The sequence below is a fragment of the Lygodium microphyllum genome, chromosome 12 (genome assembly GCF_053477565.2).
Source record: "Lygodium microphyllum isolate KBCC chromosome 12, Lygodium_microphyllum_v1.1.10, whole genome shotgun sequence".
NCBI lineage: Eukaryota > Viridiplantae > Streptophyta > Polypodiopsida > Schizaeales > Lygodiaceae > Lygodium > Lygodium microphyllum.
This window is the reverse complement of record NC_141146.1, coordinates 22,671,422-22,689,796: the sequence shown is the minus strand read 5'-3', so window position 1 is coordinate 22,689,796 and position 18,375 is coordinate 22,671,422. Positions and strand designations below refer to the sequence as shown.

The window sequence follows — 18,375 nt, the reverse complement described above, 5'->3', positions numbered from 1 at the left end:
TGTTTCTTTCAGTACCTGCTCTATGGCACAGACGGAAAGGAGTTGTTCCTTAGAGAGGACGACGTGCAAGGTGTTTGACTTGGGGGCACTCGCAAAATGCTCCAGCGTCTAACCAGAGGTTTCCATTGCGCGTCACTGTTGGGGGCTACCAATCTAGCTGCTGTGATACCGGGGGGAATGTTGCTACAGATGGAGGGAGCAACGAATGCTACTGGTACGAACATGCAGCACAGAATGGAGGCACCGGAGCAGGTCGATTGGGGAGGTCTTTCGTGCATGAGGCAGAGGCCATAGATCCCACAGACAAGACCTACTCTTCTTCAGGTCAATAATCAGAGTGATCTCGCCCTTGCTAAGAACCAAGTGTGTCACATGCTCACATAAAGCACATAAACTGCCTATTTAGGCTGCCTCTATCTGCCCTCCACCAGTCAGCTATTGCCATCACCTCCATCAGTCAGCTATTGCCTATTTAGGCTGCCTCTATCTGCCCTCCATCAGTCAGCTATTGCCATCACCTCCATCGTCCTCTCATCACCTGCATCTTTCTTCAACTTTCCTCAGTCTAGCCCCTGACTAATGCACCTCTGCATGTGCAGGGGCGGGGCTGATTGTGTCCAGCCTTGTACCAGTTTCAGATCAAAGTGGTCCATCATTATCTTGCATCCATCTTGTCTCTCTCTTTCTCTTCTCTCTGTGTTCATGTTCCTGCTTCCGTTTTCACACACACCCCTTGGAGATGCCCATTACTGTCTATAGGATTCCTTGAGAGACAAAAGGTTTGCCTTTTCCTTTTTTGAGCCTTAACCCTCAAGACGAGATGCTCATAATTTCATTTGAGGCAGAGTGGCTCAGCTCATCCATACTCTTACTAAATGTGTGACTATCTGCCAACTTGATAGAATTTCATGCCCCCTTATTGTGCATTAATTGATCATCAGAAAGTATGTCCTTTCAATAGCATGCACAGCACATGGTCAAATCTCATCCACACTCTTGGGGATCAATAGGACAATATACAAAGTAAATTACACTATACTATGAAACATTGTGGGTGTTTCTTGTCATCTAGATACCTAGCCCATTTTTGGTGGCACATGATTTTGGTATTTCTTGGAGAGTACAAAATACAAAAGGTCAAAAGATAAGCCCTTAGGCTGGCACTTTAAATGATAAAATCTTCAAGAAACAAGGCAACTATTGCAGGCCTCTTCTAGATTGAGACATGAATGACACAGCGTCCAAAATATCTAACAGGCAAAGTGCACAAGTGTTGGACTATGCTAACTTCACATTCTACAGTGGCCATCTTTATATTTCAACTATTTGTGTCTTGCCAGGAGTATGTGATCAAACCAAGGCTTACTACATGCACTACTAAAAATTCATATTAGAAATTCGTGGTCCCAAATATATCTGAACATCTTACTCATTTGTGCTCAAACTTTGCATGATGAGCATAAAGGTCACTTTTACAGTACCCATATCCATCAGAAGGCATTTCCCTCCATCTCTTCATGTATCCACCTTAACTGAGGCAATACCTGCTATCAATTGGTTAATAGTTTACAGAAGCACTCAAAAGCATACCTTATGTAACCCTGTGTGTATAACCGCTCAGCAACTTGCATAGCATGGTGTGGACTCATACCCAGAGCACTAGATGCCACCTGAAACAAGTGGATGCCAAGTTGGACAAATTGCTATACATGTGTCTAATCTGCAAAATAACTTCTTGTGGAAAGATAAAGTATAAGGGTAGCTTAGATATTGGCATAAGAATTTCTTGAACATGCCAGGTTTCACTGGATTATTTCACAACATTAGAAAATGCGTGAACATATTTTTCCTGAGATAACACACACCCCAGTGCCCACTAAGGGGGTGCCTGCTCTCCAAATATTAGCCAAGAGAGCGAGCCAAAGCCACTAAAACATTTCCTTTGGGCATATAGAATAGCTCCCCTATCACCTTTGGAACTGAATTACAATTTTAATATCCTTCTAGAAGCTTCAGTGATAAAACTTAGTCATTCAGGACTTCTAGAAAACCATGCCAAGGGAAAGCCCCAAAACAAGCTTTGTACTATTTCATGCATGAACTATGATTTGTCAAGAGCTGATGAATGGCTTGATATGGTATTTATATTTGTGGCAGGAAAGAGCCCACATGCGTTTTTTATGAATCTCAACAAGCAGAAAACTGTCCATCTCATTTTTAAAATGCTTCCAACATCAAAGATGTTCTTGACACACAATCCTTAATTGACTTTTTCTTTTTTCTGATGAAAACAAGCTGTACCAAAAGCAGTTTTAAACTTCCATGTCTTACCAAATAATACAATTTTCAATGTGTGTAACATGCAAGCTGTGACTGGTGAATCTTTGTCCAAACAAAACTTTTGGCCTCTTCCTATTACCTTTTCGAGGTCTAATTACTCGTAATTGTGGCAATAAAAATAAGATAGTTTGAGATCATCAATGCAAAGCCCTCAAAAGAAAATGTAGCTAATTCAAACTTAGCAAATTTAGCAACCGCCCTACTTGCAGGAGCGCAAACAAGTTAGCAGAGCTATTTTTTGTTGCATACCTTGAAAGAACTGCTCACAAGAATTTCGAGCACAAAGCAGTTTTTGGAAACTTCACACCTCCATAATCCTTGTTATAATTCAAAACTTTTGACCTATACTCCAACAAGAGATTGAAACCTAGACCTAGAACATACAAAGCCTCTGATATGGCCTAGATCCATGTCAGCTTGAAAAAGACATGGTTTTGGTACCAATGTTGCAACTTTATATCTCTAATAGTGTGTGTATAAGATAGAGAAGAATAAAGAGAATGAACAATGAAGACGAAGAAGAAAAAGACTCTTGAGCCCTCAATCTTCCAATGTGTCTGAAAATGCTTTCTGATTTGCAGTACTTACCGCCCCTTGACTATGCATATTTTGATTCATGTGAGCATTGTCTTTATGGTACACAGACTAAGAATTTATAGTTGATGACCAAGCGTTTCCTTCCTCTTTTTTGTTCAAAGTGCTTGTTGACATAAAAGGCTTGACACGACCAAAGTGAATTGGTAGGTTCAATTAATCCTTTTGAGAGCAAAGTCTGAATTTCTTGCTTGCATAATTCTAAATGTTCCTCTTTCATGCCTCGATGAACTACTTCGGTGGGAGTGGCATTAGCTTTGAGTAGTAGAGCTATAGCATAGGCAATTCTTTTTTCTCTAAACATTAGTAGATCTTCATGCATGAAGGAGCGAAGATAAGTCATGATTTTCTCAACTTTAGAAGCATATCTTTTGAGTTCTTTTTGCAACCACTGTTTTGTACCTTCAATCTTTTGGGAAAAGCTCAGCAATACTATATATACTCCGACCAATTTTGGTAAGTAGAGGGATATCTACTTTTTTTCCCAAATACGAGGCAGTAAAATGTTCTTGCCAAAAGGTATATGGGACCAAGTGTTCAAGGATATCAGTACCAAGAAGCAAGTCATACCTCATTTGTTTCGTCACTTGTATTTCAATAGGGACCTTGATATGACTCAAATGAAGATAAGCTTGAGTGACATGGATTAGAGTGATCTTTTTGTTATTGGACAATTCTACTATGCTGGGACTAGATACCTATATATAATCAAGAGGAAACAATTCATAGGGCGCAATAGTAAGGCTTGAACCTATATCCGATAGTGCATCAACATATAGGGAAAATTTAGGCATGCTTTTTAGTTGAACACAAATCATAGAAATGGGTCCGCCTGACGATAAAGCATTCACTCTATGTGTCACACGTTTGGTAGAAGAGACACTAATTTGATTTACTGGTTTTGAACCACTATCAACAGCTTGTGTTTGCAATTCTACTAACACGTCTGTAGTATTGTATGCAATTTGCCTTTGACTCCGAAAAACTCTTTTGAAAACTTTACATAGTAAATGTAATTCTTATTGCATTTGTTGAAAAGCTTGAACCATGTCTGTGCTCTCACGTTGAACTTCTTGGCTAGGTTGATTGAGGAATTGCATAAATTGAGCAACGGTCTTGGGACGATATAGTTGATCCAATGAATATGGAACAAACATATTAGCTTTTTTGATAGTATCTGAACTGAGCATAATTGGTTTAGGAAGATTATAAGGATTATACAAGAATGCTTGGCGAAGTTTATCTTTAGCTTTTTGGTCCATTTTGTCAAACAAGTCTTTAGTGAAAGTGGTAGTATCAGAATCATCATTGTCTGATTGGTGTAGTTTGTCTTTCTATTTTTGTCTTGAGCTAGAGGCACCACAAAGGGGTTTATCTTTTTGCCTGGAAGAGGAAGAAAAATGAATGGAATGGGCATTTACCAACTCAAAAGTCTCTAGTAGTATGGGTTCATCTGAGCTGCTGATTGAATTGGAAGAAGTTGAAGGAGAGAAAGGAGATATATCCAAACTGGATTCAGTGTAAAGTGTATCATCAATGGTCATCTCTGATTCAGCAGTAGAGTACCATGAGCTTTCTTCTCCAATCTCACTTTCAGTAGGAGAGTGAGAATAGCTAGACTCAAAATCAGATGAAAAATCACTAGTTGTAGTGTCACTAAGCTGATGCATATTTACCTTAGCTGATTCTTTAGATGTTTTCTTTTTCTTGGATGGACATTTGTTGGCTAGATAAGAATAACTCCCACAGAGATAACATTTGAGATTGTTGTTCTTTGTATTCTGCTTTGGATTCTCTGTTTACGTGTACTTATAAGAATGTTTTTTGTGAGGTCTATGGTGATGGGTTGACTTGTGATCATTGGAACCATTGTAGTAGTGGGAATGAGAATGTGAGTGTCTTGAAGAAACCTTTTGCTATATCTAGAATGTGATCGAGAATTGTTGTAGGGTTGGTAGGAACCTTGAGTGCAGCCAAAATCAGTATCATATTTAGAAGCAGTTTTACATACTACCTCTGGAAATTTCTGATGAAGAGAAGTCACTTTTTATGGTTGACAGACCTCCTTTATAGTCTGTTCAAATGTCTGAATAATCACACCAACATTATTAGAAAAGTCCATGTTTTCCTGCTTCATTTTTTGATTGCATAGAAGGAAATTGGCTCGAGAAGAGAACGGACTAACTATTCTTTCATGCTATTGTCATGAGCGCCAACTGTACAGGATCTGCATTTTGTACAATAGCAAGTTTTACTTGGGAATGTATGGAAATCCACCATTGCTTCAGGCCTCCCACAAACCCATGAGTCATAGCATTTAGAATATCAATTCTGCTAGTTTGGGATTTATCGAGGATTTTTTAGCCAACATAAGCATACACCATATAGATGAGTAGCTTAATTTCTTCAGGTGCCTTTCCATCAATGGACCATTTAGAAAAGGTACTAACCTTTTCAAGAACTCTGATCTTCTTATAGAAAGTAGAATGAGAATAAGTAGACTTCGGATTGGAGGTAGCATTCATCACCATTAAAACCTAAATTTGAGGAAACTTGGAGAGGAGAGTCAAGAGAAGATACAATGTGAGCATTCAAACTTTCATGAGGAATATCTGTTGATGACAAGGATCTGTGAGGATTGATTGGCACAAAATTATCATCCACTATACAATCGCCATCATCATCTGAAGAAGAGAGAGTATAGGCAGCACGTTGACCAAATGCATGCTTAAAAGAAAAGGGCTGCCACACAAGTTTTGGTTAGAGGGTCTTTAGTGCGCAAATCATGTCTTGAATTGTGCACCTAGAAAGGCACTAAAGATATCACACCTTTTGAGGCTTGGCATGGCAATAAACCAAAGGTTGATTACTTTCAAGTGTCTCAATGCATACCATATGCACATGTACCAAAGAAGCTTCATGGTAAGCTCAATGGCAAAGCCATAAAATGCATTTTTATTGGCTATAATTTGGAAAGCAAAGGCTATCGTTTGTATGATCCAAGCACAAAGAAAGTGTTTGTCAATAGAACTTTGATGTTTGCTGAAAATGCAGCCTTTTCACATGATCATTTTGAAATGCCAGCCACTAATGACTTGGGTAATGTATTTGAAGGCCTCCTACCACTTTCTTTGGGGTCTGAGCATGCTGAAAACAGCCAGATAGATTTATTACAGCAAGTTTCCCCTACACCACATGTTAAGTTGTCCCATTGGCAAGAAAGCCATTGGAACCAAATGGGTCGATAAACAAAAGCGCAAGGATGATGGTACCATAGACAAGTAAAAAGCATGTCAGATATGAGCTATTTATACTCATAAAGCAATAATAGTATGTGGATAAGCTTTTGCATAGGTTTGATATGCAATATCGCAAGCCTATGTGCACTCCTATGGAGCCACCACTCAAGTTGTCCACGCATGATGGTAAACAGATATCTGATGTTGCAATTTACAACCAAGTTGTTGGCTATCTTATTTAGCTTTTCAACACACGTCCTAATATATAGTATGCAATATCTCAAGTAAATAGGTTTACGCACAGCCCACAGAAGCTATTAAGTGGATCTTCATATATTTGCAAGGTGCTCAGTCATATGCTTTATTATTTCCCGAGGGGAGACTTGCACTTACAGGCTTACAACAATTCAAATTGGGCTGCTGAAAGATTGGAACAAATTTCACTTTGCTTGATTAACCTCTGACTTATAAACACCAAGTGCGAGTTAAGCAGCACATCGAGCTTTCTTCTTAAACATAGCATTTCTTGCATATCAGAATACATGTCAATCTATGATGGCAACTGGTGGTTGATAGTAGATTCTTCTATTACCTTCAGCATGTTCACAGTATTCAAGCCTGTTGGTCTCCCTTTCCGCTCCTCTTTCTTCGATACATCCTTTACTTCCAGTACCCCAGCAGCAGTTACCATCTTATGAAACATGATAGCCACCTGTTCAAGAGAAAAAACATGAATAAGAAATTTTGTTAAGTTGAACTTGCCATGAAAGCATTTGATCCATCAGCAATTTTCTTACATCATGATCAAAAACCCTACTACGTTCCCATGTCAGTTGTAGTTGATGGCCACCCTTGCTAACATGTGGACGTATACTCCAAAATGGTTCAGGAGTAAATGTAGTGATTTGAAGGTGACGCTCCACACAGAATCCTAGTGTTGGAGTTTGGCACGGGCCATACCTACATAAGCAACATGAACATTTTGTTTTGGATCCCTCAGGTACGTAATAGCTGGATGAAGATATATATTACTCCACAATTGTATTATCCTTGAAGGTTGAAATTTCTCCTCTGCTCTTTTCAAATAGTAGGGCTTTCTTTTCATGCAAAAATGTAGTTTCTTTTTCCTGACAAAAAAACAATCTCACCCTACAATCACTTGACACTATCAGGGGAAGTAGCATACGAGATAACACTGGAATCAAGATTTCCATATTTGCCTTGAAAATAGCGTGTCTGGTAGCGCGTGAATGCTACTCCAACCTTGAGGTCAATCTCTTGGCGTGCATCAACAGCCAAAGCTTCATTTTTGTTTGGCTGGACTAGATGGTCCATAGCATGAAGAATATCATTTTCACTGATTGCAGAAAATCGAGCTCGGAATACCCGCTCACTTGAACCCTTTTTCATGACTCCCACTGTGTTCTCAATCACTGTTCATAAACAAGAATTACGCAAAAGTAAATTGTCAGAGATAACCATCCCAATATTTGTTTGTGGTGAACAGGGAAAAACAATATGATCAGTTCAAAGCAAAAATAGAATGCAAAGTACAATAAAGCACCATGGAACACACAGCATTTACAGAAGATGGAACAGAGGCGATAAAACAGATTATGCAGACAATGAATGTAGGCTAAGATGTCAATCATTATCATAAACAAAAGACAGCATTGAAACGTGAGTGCCAGTGCGGAAGCAGTGGTGCAACTGTAAGAGAAAGAAAGGTCATAGAAACAATGAATACCAAGTACGCAAAACCTCAACCAATGAGGAAGAAACCAGGGCTGCATACAAAGCTGAAGACACGAACTGGGCCCTGCAAGAGTTTGCAGGGTAAGAGAGGATGCAATGCAGAGAGAAGAGATCTAACTGATGAGAGATGAGAGAGAAGATGATGACAGCTGGAGAGAGAAACCTGCAACAGCAGTATGATCATAACAGCAGCAGAGAGAAAAGGAGGTTGAAAAGCGTGATGAAAAAGCAGAGTATGGATACCCCTTATATGTAGGGCAAAAAGGCAAAAAACTGACCAGCCAACCAGCATTAGTGCTGGTCAGCCCACTCAAAAGACTGTAGCAGCTGCACAGCCATGTCAGCCTAAAAGGTGTCATTAGGGTAAAAAGTCGCTGACTTGCATGTTACGAGATGTCCACTGCGCTGCAATCTGTCCACTAGAGGTCCCTATGAAGAAATGCTAAAAACACAAAAACACAAAACCAATCGTACGATGTTGAGTTCCGACACACGAGGATCGAGACACGCAATGCTTGCTAGCAGCAAAGAGAGTGAGAGAGAGTGTAGAGTAGAGAGGAGAGTGAGCACGACTTCTGGGTACAATGACGAGTGTACCTCTTTAGGTTTTTTGGATAGATATATATATAAAAGTGCAAATGTGCTAAGGGTGTCTTCACACCTATGCACATGTAAAAGGCACGATAGCCCTTTATTCCCAACAAACTCCCACCTAAAGGCAATGTACCTTAAGGAAAGAAAAAAAATTCAGCTAAGTCTAGGTATGTACAAAGCTGAAATACATATAACTATCCAACTCCCATCATTTGTCGGCAATGAGCAAACCGCTCTACTGGAAGACCCTTTGTAAGAAGGTCTACAGGATTATCATCTGTATGCACTTTGACAAGCTCAATGCTCTTGCTGTTAAGTACATCTCTAACGAAGTGATACTTCACATGTATGCATGAAAGACGGGATTCCGTGCTAGCATGATAGCACTCAGACTATCACAATGGAGAACAGGTAACTCTGTAATGCCAAGCTCTCCCACTAAACGTGTACCCCTTCGTAACCAATCTCACTTTATACTTTGGCGAGGAACCAGAACTAACCTTCATCTTATAAAACCAATTACATGGAAGAGTTTTTTGCCCTTTAGGCAACTGCGCCAAGTCCCAAATGCCATTTTTCTCAAGAGATTCTATCTTTGACAACATGTCTTTATACCATTTCTTGTTATCTTGTATGTCCATTGCTTCCTTGAAGCAAGACAGTTCACCACAATCTATCAACATAACATAATCAGCCACATTGTTTGCACCAGGAACAAATCTATCAGGTTGTCTAGTAGCCCTAGACGATCTCCTAACCCAATGATCATTGTTTGCTGGCTGTTGAGCATTTTCAGCTTGCTGTCCTCGCATTTCAGCTTGCAAATCAGCATTAATAGCTTGATGTCCTGGCTGTTCCTGCACATCTAGTGGCTCATCATTATGGCCAATAGTTGGCTGATCATTTCCAGCATTATTTTCTGCATTTGCAAGCTCATTTACAACAGGTATTTGCAGCTGTACAGCGGGCACATTTTACTGTCCAAAAGGTATTTCTTCCCGGAATACAACCCTACGGACCTCCTCAGTCTTTTCGGGTTGTTTATGCATGCAATCTTCCCGGAAAATAACATCATTGCTGCGTACTACTTTCCTTTTCTCGAGATCCCCATTTCACCCTCGTCACCACATTCTAGAAAAATGCATTTACAAGACTTTGGCTCATGTTTGCTGCATTTTTCTTTACGAATGCGCACAAATGCTTCGCAGCCAAACACTTTCAAGTGTGCATACGAAGGTGGCTTGACTGACCACACTTCCTGGGAAACTCGCCCCCCCCCCCCCCCCCCCAAAGACCTATTTGATGACTCATTAATCATGTGTACGGCTGTCATAACAGCCTCTGTCGAAAAACCATGGGGTAATGTAGCATGAGACAGCATCGTACGGACCTTAGCCCGTATAGTCTGATTCATACACTCAACTCTATTTTGGAATGGATTATAAGGGGCAATGAGCTCCCTCTTTATCCCTTTGCTATCACAAAATGCTTGAAAGGCCTTGATCACATATTCCCCACCATTGTCAGAGCGAAGAAACATGAGTATCAGTTTGATTTTCAACAAATGCCAAGAATTTTTTAAACTTGTCAAGCACTTTGTCCTTGCTACGAATAGGGTAAACCTATACCTTTCGTGTAGCAACATTGACAAAGGTGACAAAATATTTCTTTCCCCCTAAAGATAACCCTGGCATCTGACATACATCGGAATGTACTAACACTAGAGAAGAAGATTTTAGTGAAAGATACTTCTAATGAGACGTTTGTGCATGTTTACCATAAACACAATTATCACAATGCTCAAAATCAGCATAACGAAGACAAGGCAAGTAGCCCAAACGAGAAAGCACTTTCATTCCAGTTTGACTCATGTATCCCAACCGACCATCCCACAAAGAAAAACTTGGCTGCTCGGTTACCGCAACAACATGGTTACTCATACTAGATACATGGAGGAGATACAAAGTATCACTCTAGCGATCTCTAGCAATAACCCTAGATCCCTTACAGATCTTCCATTTCTCATCACCAAAGGTGGTATGAAAACCATCGTCATCTAGCTATCCTGTGCTAGTCAAGCTCTTCTTGAGCTGAGGTACATGCTGTACATGCTAAAGTGTGAAGACAGAACCATGCTGAAACTACAACTGCACACTGCCAATACCTACAATGTCACATGCATAGCTGTCCCCAAGATGAACAACACCATGTCGACCCTCTGTATAGTAAGAGAACCACTCACGATGAGGGATTACATGAAAGGAAGCACCTGAATCGAGAATCCAAGTGTGCATGTCCTCATCCGTATCTGCAAGTAAAGCATGTGCACTAAAGTGTGAAGAGACCAAGAGTACGTCACTCCCACTGTCACTGTCATGAGTGACTGCATTCACCTCTTCAATTTTGACACTGCTCTTCTTAGACTAACTCTCTTTTTTCTCTTCCTTGCTATCATCTATCTTCTTGCCCTTTCCTTTTTCTTTCTTCCATTTGTAGTAGTCAAGTTTAAAGTGACCCTTCTTGCCACAATGATCGCATTCAACATCCTTGCCACGTGATTTACTGCGTCCCTTGCTATCATATTTGCCTTTCTACTGTGATCTGCCCCTAGTATGCAAAGCACTGGTGGACTTACCAGATGCATTGTTCTGCCGATTCATTTCTTCCATGAGTAGAGCACTCTCTACATCAGCATACAAAAGAATCGCATTAGAATTGCTCATAGCAGTCCTGAATGTATCCCAACTCTCTCACAAAGTGCAAAGCAAGAACGTAGCCTTAAATTCTTCATCAATCAAGAACTTCAAGGCAACCAACTAGCTGAAAATGGAGTTAAAATCACTCAAGTGAGTAGACATTGCTGTACCCTCTTTCATACGCAAGTCCATAAGCTTTTCCAGCCAATACACTTCGCTTGTGGCACTCTTCTGTGCATACAATTCTTCTAGTCCAGTCCAAATAGCATATGCAAAATCCAAGGCTTCAATGTTAGACAGCCAAGCATCAGAAATCGATAGCTCAATGGTTGAGCGTGCAAGCTCGTTTAACTCATCCCAATCTTCTTGTTCCATATTTGCGAGCTTTGCCCCTTTGGTCTTAATCGGCTTTGCCTGCTTCTTCTGCAACAGGATATTGTAGCATTGTTTTTGCCAAATTGCAAAATTATGTGCTCCTTCAAGCTTCTTAATGTACATGAGATTACTGCTGTCACTGCTGCCAGCCATGATTTTCAGCCCAAATGTGACCAAAAAATTCAGCAAATCCAGTCGCAAATTTTCACACAAGTGACCAAGGTAAAAATAAGTATCAACCAGCAATAAATAGCCACGTAGAAGCAGAAATTTCAGATCTGCAGATAAAATTTCAGAAGCACTAAACCTTGTGCTACAGCACTCCACAACCGATTACAGCTGTTTCAGGGAAAAATACATCACATTGCATGAGAAGTCCCAAATTTTAGCTGCAATTTCTGTTGTACATGCACCCACGGGTACAAAATTTGACACGCACAGTCAAAAGCCCCAAAATTTTTGTGCTCAAAGCATCAACCATACATATGCACAGTCTTTGACATGCATAGAAGAGGCCAATTTTGCCAAAATAGAGCAATTTCAGCAAAACCCCCAAATTTTTCCAAGTGCTAGCTGTCCAAATTGCATGGAATTAAACCTGCATGTACATAAAATGACCAAATGGCACACAAATTTTGCCCAAACAACAAAAGCCCAAAATTGCACGAGGTCCAATGTGCATCAATGTTGAGAAATTGGGTAAACTTCAGTCCAATTTTTGCATGTACATGAAAAGCACCAAATGTCGGAGGCAAAATGTCACGAATTCCTGCAATTTCTGAGACAAATGGTCTTGCTTTGCATCACAATCTCCAAATCCGGAAAAAGCCCTAAATTTCGGGGCCAAGATTGCACAAATCTACACTCTGTGAGATTATGCGCACGAACCCCGGTTAGAGGGAGGAGTTTCAAAAAAAATATTTTGAAGAAAATAATGTTTTGGATGACGGGTCTGTTGACCTGTCAGGACTGACAACGCCCATTTGGCCATGCTGGTCCCGTCCGCTGCCGCATCCATCGTCAGTTGCGCTTTGTGCCGTGTGGCCCCTATTGCCTAGCGCCCATCTACCCGCTTCGTTTGCCTGCATTGGACCCGTTTGCCAATCGTCTCAGCAACACGCCCCCGTCAGTCTTGTCGCCCATGCCTGCAGCCCGTTGACTTAGACTTTGTTAGTCCTGTCGCCCAACCTGCAACTCCGACTTTGCTGACTGACTCATGCACGACTGATGGAGCATTCAACACTTGCGCTCTGATACCAATTTGTTGAGCTCCGAGGTGCGAGGATCGAGACACGCAGTGCTTACTAGCAACAAAGAGAGTGAGAGAGAGTGTAGAGTAGAGAGGAGAGTGAGCACGACTTGTGGATACAACGACGAGTATACCTCTTTAGGTTTTTTAGATAGATATATGTATATATGAAAGTACAAATGTGCTACGGGTGTGTTCACACCCGTGCACATGTAAAAGGCACGATGGCCCTTTATTCCCAACATACGACAAAGCACAGACCGATAGAACATAATTAGGGTTAGGGTAACTCTAAGACAATGAACAGAGAGAAGACAAAAGTGAATGTCTACTGAAAATACGGTGCCCATGCAACAAACACACTGTGCGCAGTGAATGAATTCTGAACCTCAAACTCTTATTTCTCAAGGACGAAGGAAGAGGTAATGAGCTAGTGAGTATGTTGTGCTCCGAACAGATCCCCAAATGCAGCAAGGCAGCCTTCAAGGATTGAACACCAGCAAATGCAATTGTGGAAGTTGGATCTCATGCAAACGGGGAGTGAGGAGAGAGAGACTAAAAGACCAAGCACCTAAGGAGAGAGAAAAACTGCAGCAGCAAGCTGATGATGACATGGCAGGTTAACAGTAGCAAAAATGCAAGTATGATGACGTGGCAAGCTGATAGCAGCAAAAACGTAGGTATGATGATGTGGCAATCCATATAGGAGCCATAGATCATAAATGCAACAATTCAACAATTTGCCAGCTATAGACGATCTGGCTGATCAACAAACACAGCAAGAATCAATGTAGACTATGCGATGGAGATTGGAAACAAGCACCAAATTTACTAAATGTGGGCAATGAAGCTAGAGGACCTAAAACCTGCAAAAACGAGATTGAGACTGAATGGAGGCCAACATGCCTATTTATAGAAAGTTTCAGGACCTCATACCTAGCACCATTTTAAAACTCTCTCAAACCCCACACCATTTTAAAGTTTTCTTTAATTAAGCATTTTCTAGGACTGTTGAAGTGGCTAATTCAGCATCTAATGCTTATGTTAGCTCAACACCCCTCTCAAGCCCAAAAAACTGAGTGAGAAAATAACGGCAACCCAAATTTTTTAGTATTTTAGTTGTTATGGGTACCTACCCCAAGGCGTCCCACCCCAAAGCAACCAAGGCATTGCACAAAGGATGCATAGTGGCTGCTCAATGGCCTACCAAGACTACAGAGGCGATGGTTATCTTACCAAGGGAATCCAAGTAGTCACCCTAGAGAGGCTAGAGTATTGAGCAAAGGGTGCACATTGACTGCCCAGCAGCCTACAAAGTCCTACAAAGGTGGATGAAACCACAGTGAACTGTGTGTTTCTTTTCTTTTTTTGGTGGTTTGATAAGGAGTGTTTCAAAAAACGGAAAGTGGCGATCGATTAAGAAACGGATGGAAGACTAGTAGCCAGTCCAAAGGCCTTCACTAAATAAACAAGCTATCACTACCACTATTGGATGTCAATGACAAAGGAATAGGCTAGTGGGATATGAAGCAAATATGGTGGGCATGTGGACAGGTAAAAAAGATGGGCGAGAAAAGAAAGCTAGCAAAGTTAAGCAAGGGACACTACCTTGGAGACTGCCATGTGCAATGTTGCAAATATGGTGTCGACCGCTTCAAGGTGACCAAAAAAGGAATAAATACGCACAAATGCAAGTTTACATAAACAAAATGCCAATACACTAGAATTATGCAAAGGGAAATTCAAAATGGCATGCTCACACAAAATGCTATGCAATGGTACCACTTAAATAATGCCCTCACTGGGAAATTGTTCACTTACCCAGGCGTCCTTTTACAATCATGTCATCCTCACAATACAAGTAAAGATACAATGTTCAAAAATGTAGAATAAATACAATGTCTGAATCACAATCTATAAGCATCATCATTGTCACTATCAAGAGAAGAAATCGTCCTCTCTCAAAGTGGAAAGGAAAGTTGTAGACTGCCCCCTCTCACCATCGGATGGTGGAAGTAGAAGTAAGCATCCCCTCTGTCCCCAAGATGTTGATGTCAATGGGAAAAAGAAGTAGCAGCTAAGGAAGAAGAGTAAGATACATATCCAACTAAAAACCTGCGAAATGAATAGCCTCAAAAGTGGCCTCGAAAGAGGCAATGACGAACCCTAGGAAAGAAGCGCTACCAAAAGATGCAACCATGAAGACTACCGAATGATCCAAGTCTTCGTTCAAAGCTAGGGGGTAGATCTTGGAGAAGCAAATATCAACCTACAAAAGGAAGGAAAAACAACTACAAAAGCTCATTAAAAATGCAAACCTCAACTTCAATAGAAAGTGGAAGTGGATGCTGCACTCAAATTTATAAAATTCGGGCATCTAAGGCTATGAGATCACTTGTTGCACAAAATGGAAATATTTCCTCGACAACTTATTAAGGAACAAGGTAACATGATTGTTAGGGGATTGGAAGGGCCCAATGGTGGTTGAGAACTTAGCGAGAAGACACCAATACTCACCAACTTCACTTTCAAGTCATCCTTATCAATGATTGTGAAGTTTTATAGCTCATAGTCCAAGTTGATGAACAAGTCCGATCACGCACCACATAGTGGTCAATGAGATGGGCCCAAGGTTCAAAGGCAAGTCAAAGTGTTGAAGCTAAAAGTGGAATTCAAGAAGAAGACCTTGCATCAACTCAACTATAGCTATGGCATTTCGGCTCTTCCAAGAGTGACAAATCTCATATGAAAACCAACGTAGACCATGCTCAGTTCTTGTGCAAGGACAAGTTCCCACAAACCTTGGAAATCCAACACATGCCTCATCAAATTGGACCAAGTGGTAAAATTCAACCCGTTAAAACAATTCTTGGCTGAAAACGCATGCTTGGCTAATGAGAATGGATGGAATGTTGGTGGGGATAGGTAGGTGGTGTAGGATATGAACGTGGATAAGCTAGATTTGGTGGTGGTGGATAAGAGAGTGATGGTTTAGGTGGGTAGGCAGAGATAGGTTGTAAGCGTCCAAGGATTTCTGATTGATGCGGAGGCACTGAAACATGAACGTTTTCATAATATGCCAATGGTGGAGGTGGAGGCACTAGGATAGGTGAACCTTATCCAAATGTCAGCTAGAGAATAAAAGAATGACCAATCAGTCTATAGGCATGCCATTGAGTCAAAATACGGTACCAACCGAGACACACTAAGGTAGGTTTGAGATGCTCTCCCAAAGGGATAGCCCGAAAGTGTGTGGGGGAGAGACCGAGCCTCCATCACAAGTACGCTGCCCACATAGGTAAAAGGAGGTGTCCTAACGGTTGTGCGTAAGTGTGCAGAACCCTCCAAGGTGGTGTGTGGTGGAACATGTGGTACACTTAATGAAGGCTAAAAGGAAGGTGCAATGGAATATGAGAGTGGGATGGGTGGGAGCCCAAAAGGATTTGTGATTGGTATGGAAGTGGGAAATGATGTGGGTTTCTTTTGTCCATTAAATGCAAAAAATTGAAAAGATGATTGTGATGTGGATATGGATACACCTACTCTGGTTTGACCATGAGAAACAAAATCATTTGAAGAAAAAGAAAGTGAAGGCATACTTAAAACTTCTTGCTTCAATTTCTTACCCTTGTTTGAGTTTGGAAAGAAAAACATGTCTTCTTCATTGCTTATAAACCAAAAAACATCACGGATACTCCCTTCATCAAGAGGATCTTCTAACCCTTGAGAAGAGGAAGAATCAGCTTGAATAGAATCAAAAACATATGCTCGTACCTGACATTGGAGTAAATATGAATGACGGAAGTGGTGCATAGTCCATGCCACTTTCCACTTGCGAATGGCCAGTCCCTAGTGGGAATTCCATCTTTCCTACATGGACATTAGTTCTATGCATCGAATCTAAAGGAGAAAACTCAATCTTATTTTCAATCCTTGTTGAGCCTATGCATAAGGATGAGATCATACTCCACAACTGAAATCTCGTATGGTCCGTGGACTCCATGGTAGTCAAAAGTCTCTCCAACAATACCAAATCTATCAATGGAAAGCTAGGAAGCCCACTCCTAATTGTTTTAAAACATGTTTGGCTGGGGAGACTACAGCGATGTGCGCGTGTTCAAAGTTATTTGACCCTTATGTTTTTCTTGCTTCTACAGATGAGCTTCCCAATCAAAGTCCTAGGTATCTCAAAAAGAACTTAGCTCTGATACCATGTGAAAAAATGCTCTAAACACAAAAAACACAAAACCAATCATATGACAAAGCACAAACTAATAGAACACGGTTAGGGTTAGAGTAACTCCCAGAGACAATGAACAAAGAGAATACTAAAGTAAATGTCTACTAAAAATGCAGTGCTCATATGGCAAACACACTATGTCATGAATGAATACTGAACCTTGAACTCCTGTGTCTCAAGGACCAAGGCAAAGGTAATGAGTTGAAGTGTGTATCGTACTCCAAACAGATCCCCAAACGTAGCAAGGGAACCTCCAAGGGTCGAACACCAATAAACGCATCTGGAAGCTGAATCTAATGCAAACGCGTAATAAGCAAAGAGAAAGACTAAAAACGCAAGTACCTAAGAAGAGAGAAAAACTACAGCAAGCTGATGATGATGTGGCAAAGTGACCGCAACAAATACGCAAGTATGATGACGTGGCAGTCCATATGGCAGCCATAGATCATAAATGCAGCCTTTCAACAGTCTGCCAATTGTAGACGATGTGGCTCATCAAAAAAAGCTGTAAAAATCAATGTAGACTAAGCGATGGAGGCTGGAAACAAGTGTCAGACTGATCTAGACAGCAATGGCGGCTTCGGATAAGATGTCCTCCGCGAACAAGGTGTGGGCAGCAAAGCCAGAGCCGTCCTGAACGATTATTGCATCTGTCACGGGAAAGTGAAATTTTGAGATGCTTTAATCTTGCTAATAACATTTGATTAAGTTATTCATCAAATGTGCAAGGTTTTTTAGCACATGTGATGCACATGGCAGTTATTTCATGGTAATAGACCAAGGACCTCGAGGATGTAGTGGGTGTCAAAGACAAAAGTTATGATAAGTTATGCCAACTAGGCCAGTTGGTGTTAGTTTTGACCCTAGGAAAGTTATTTGCCTAATAAGTGTTGGTGGTGACACTAGCCATTTAGGCAGGGACAAAAGGGCTGAATTTAATTTTCATGATTATTTAATCCTGAAAATTTAATTAAATGGATGGATAATGCTTAAAAATGGGTCTGCCACTTGGGAAAAATGCCCATGCAAACTGAGAAAACGTTTTTGGGGGGCTGGGTCTCAACCATTCTGTAAATTTATAGCTTGGGAGAGGGAGAGAGAGAGAGCTGCTGGTCCATTTCTTGGTCAAAGAATAACAATTTGCTACAGAAAACAGCGATTTAGGGAGCCTCAGCAAACCGATGACAGTAGAGGTGTTGAAACCAACCTTCCTTCTTAGAATGGGTGGTAATAACCTGATTTACGAGTTAATTACAACAATAAATAAATGCACATAAAATAAGTACACTCTTT

General features: G+C 40.8%; 1 protein-coding gene across 3 annotated transcripts in view; it reads right to left on the bottom strand.

The window, feature by feature from the left end:
- LOC148027539 (DNA topoisomerase, type IA, core) overlaps window positions 1-18,375 on the bottom strand; it is a 156,702-nt gene that overhangs the window by 56,896 nt on the left and 81,431 nt on the right. For all 3 annotated transcript variants that reach the window (XM_087689265.1, XM_087689267.1, XM_087689266.1), the window contains 4 exons: window positions 7,360-7,606; window positions 6,971-7,133; window positions 6,766-6,885; window positions 1,591-1,670 (listed from right to left, as the gene is read on the bottom strand). In XM_087689265.1, coding sequence (XP_087545391.1) covers window positions 1,591-1,670; window positions 6,766-6,885; window positions 6,971-7,133; window positions 7,360-7,606 — 610 coding nt within the window. The remainder of the gene's footprint in view (window positions 1-1,590; window positions 1,671-6,765; window positions 6,886-6,970; window positions 7,134-7,359; window positions 7,607-18,375) is intronic.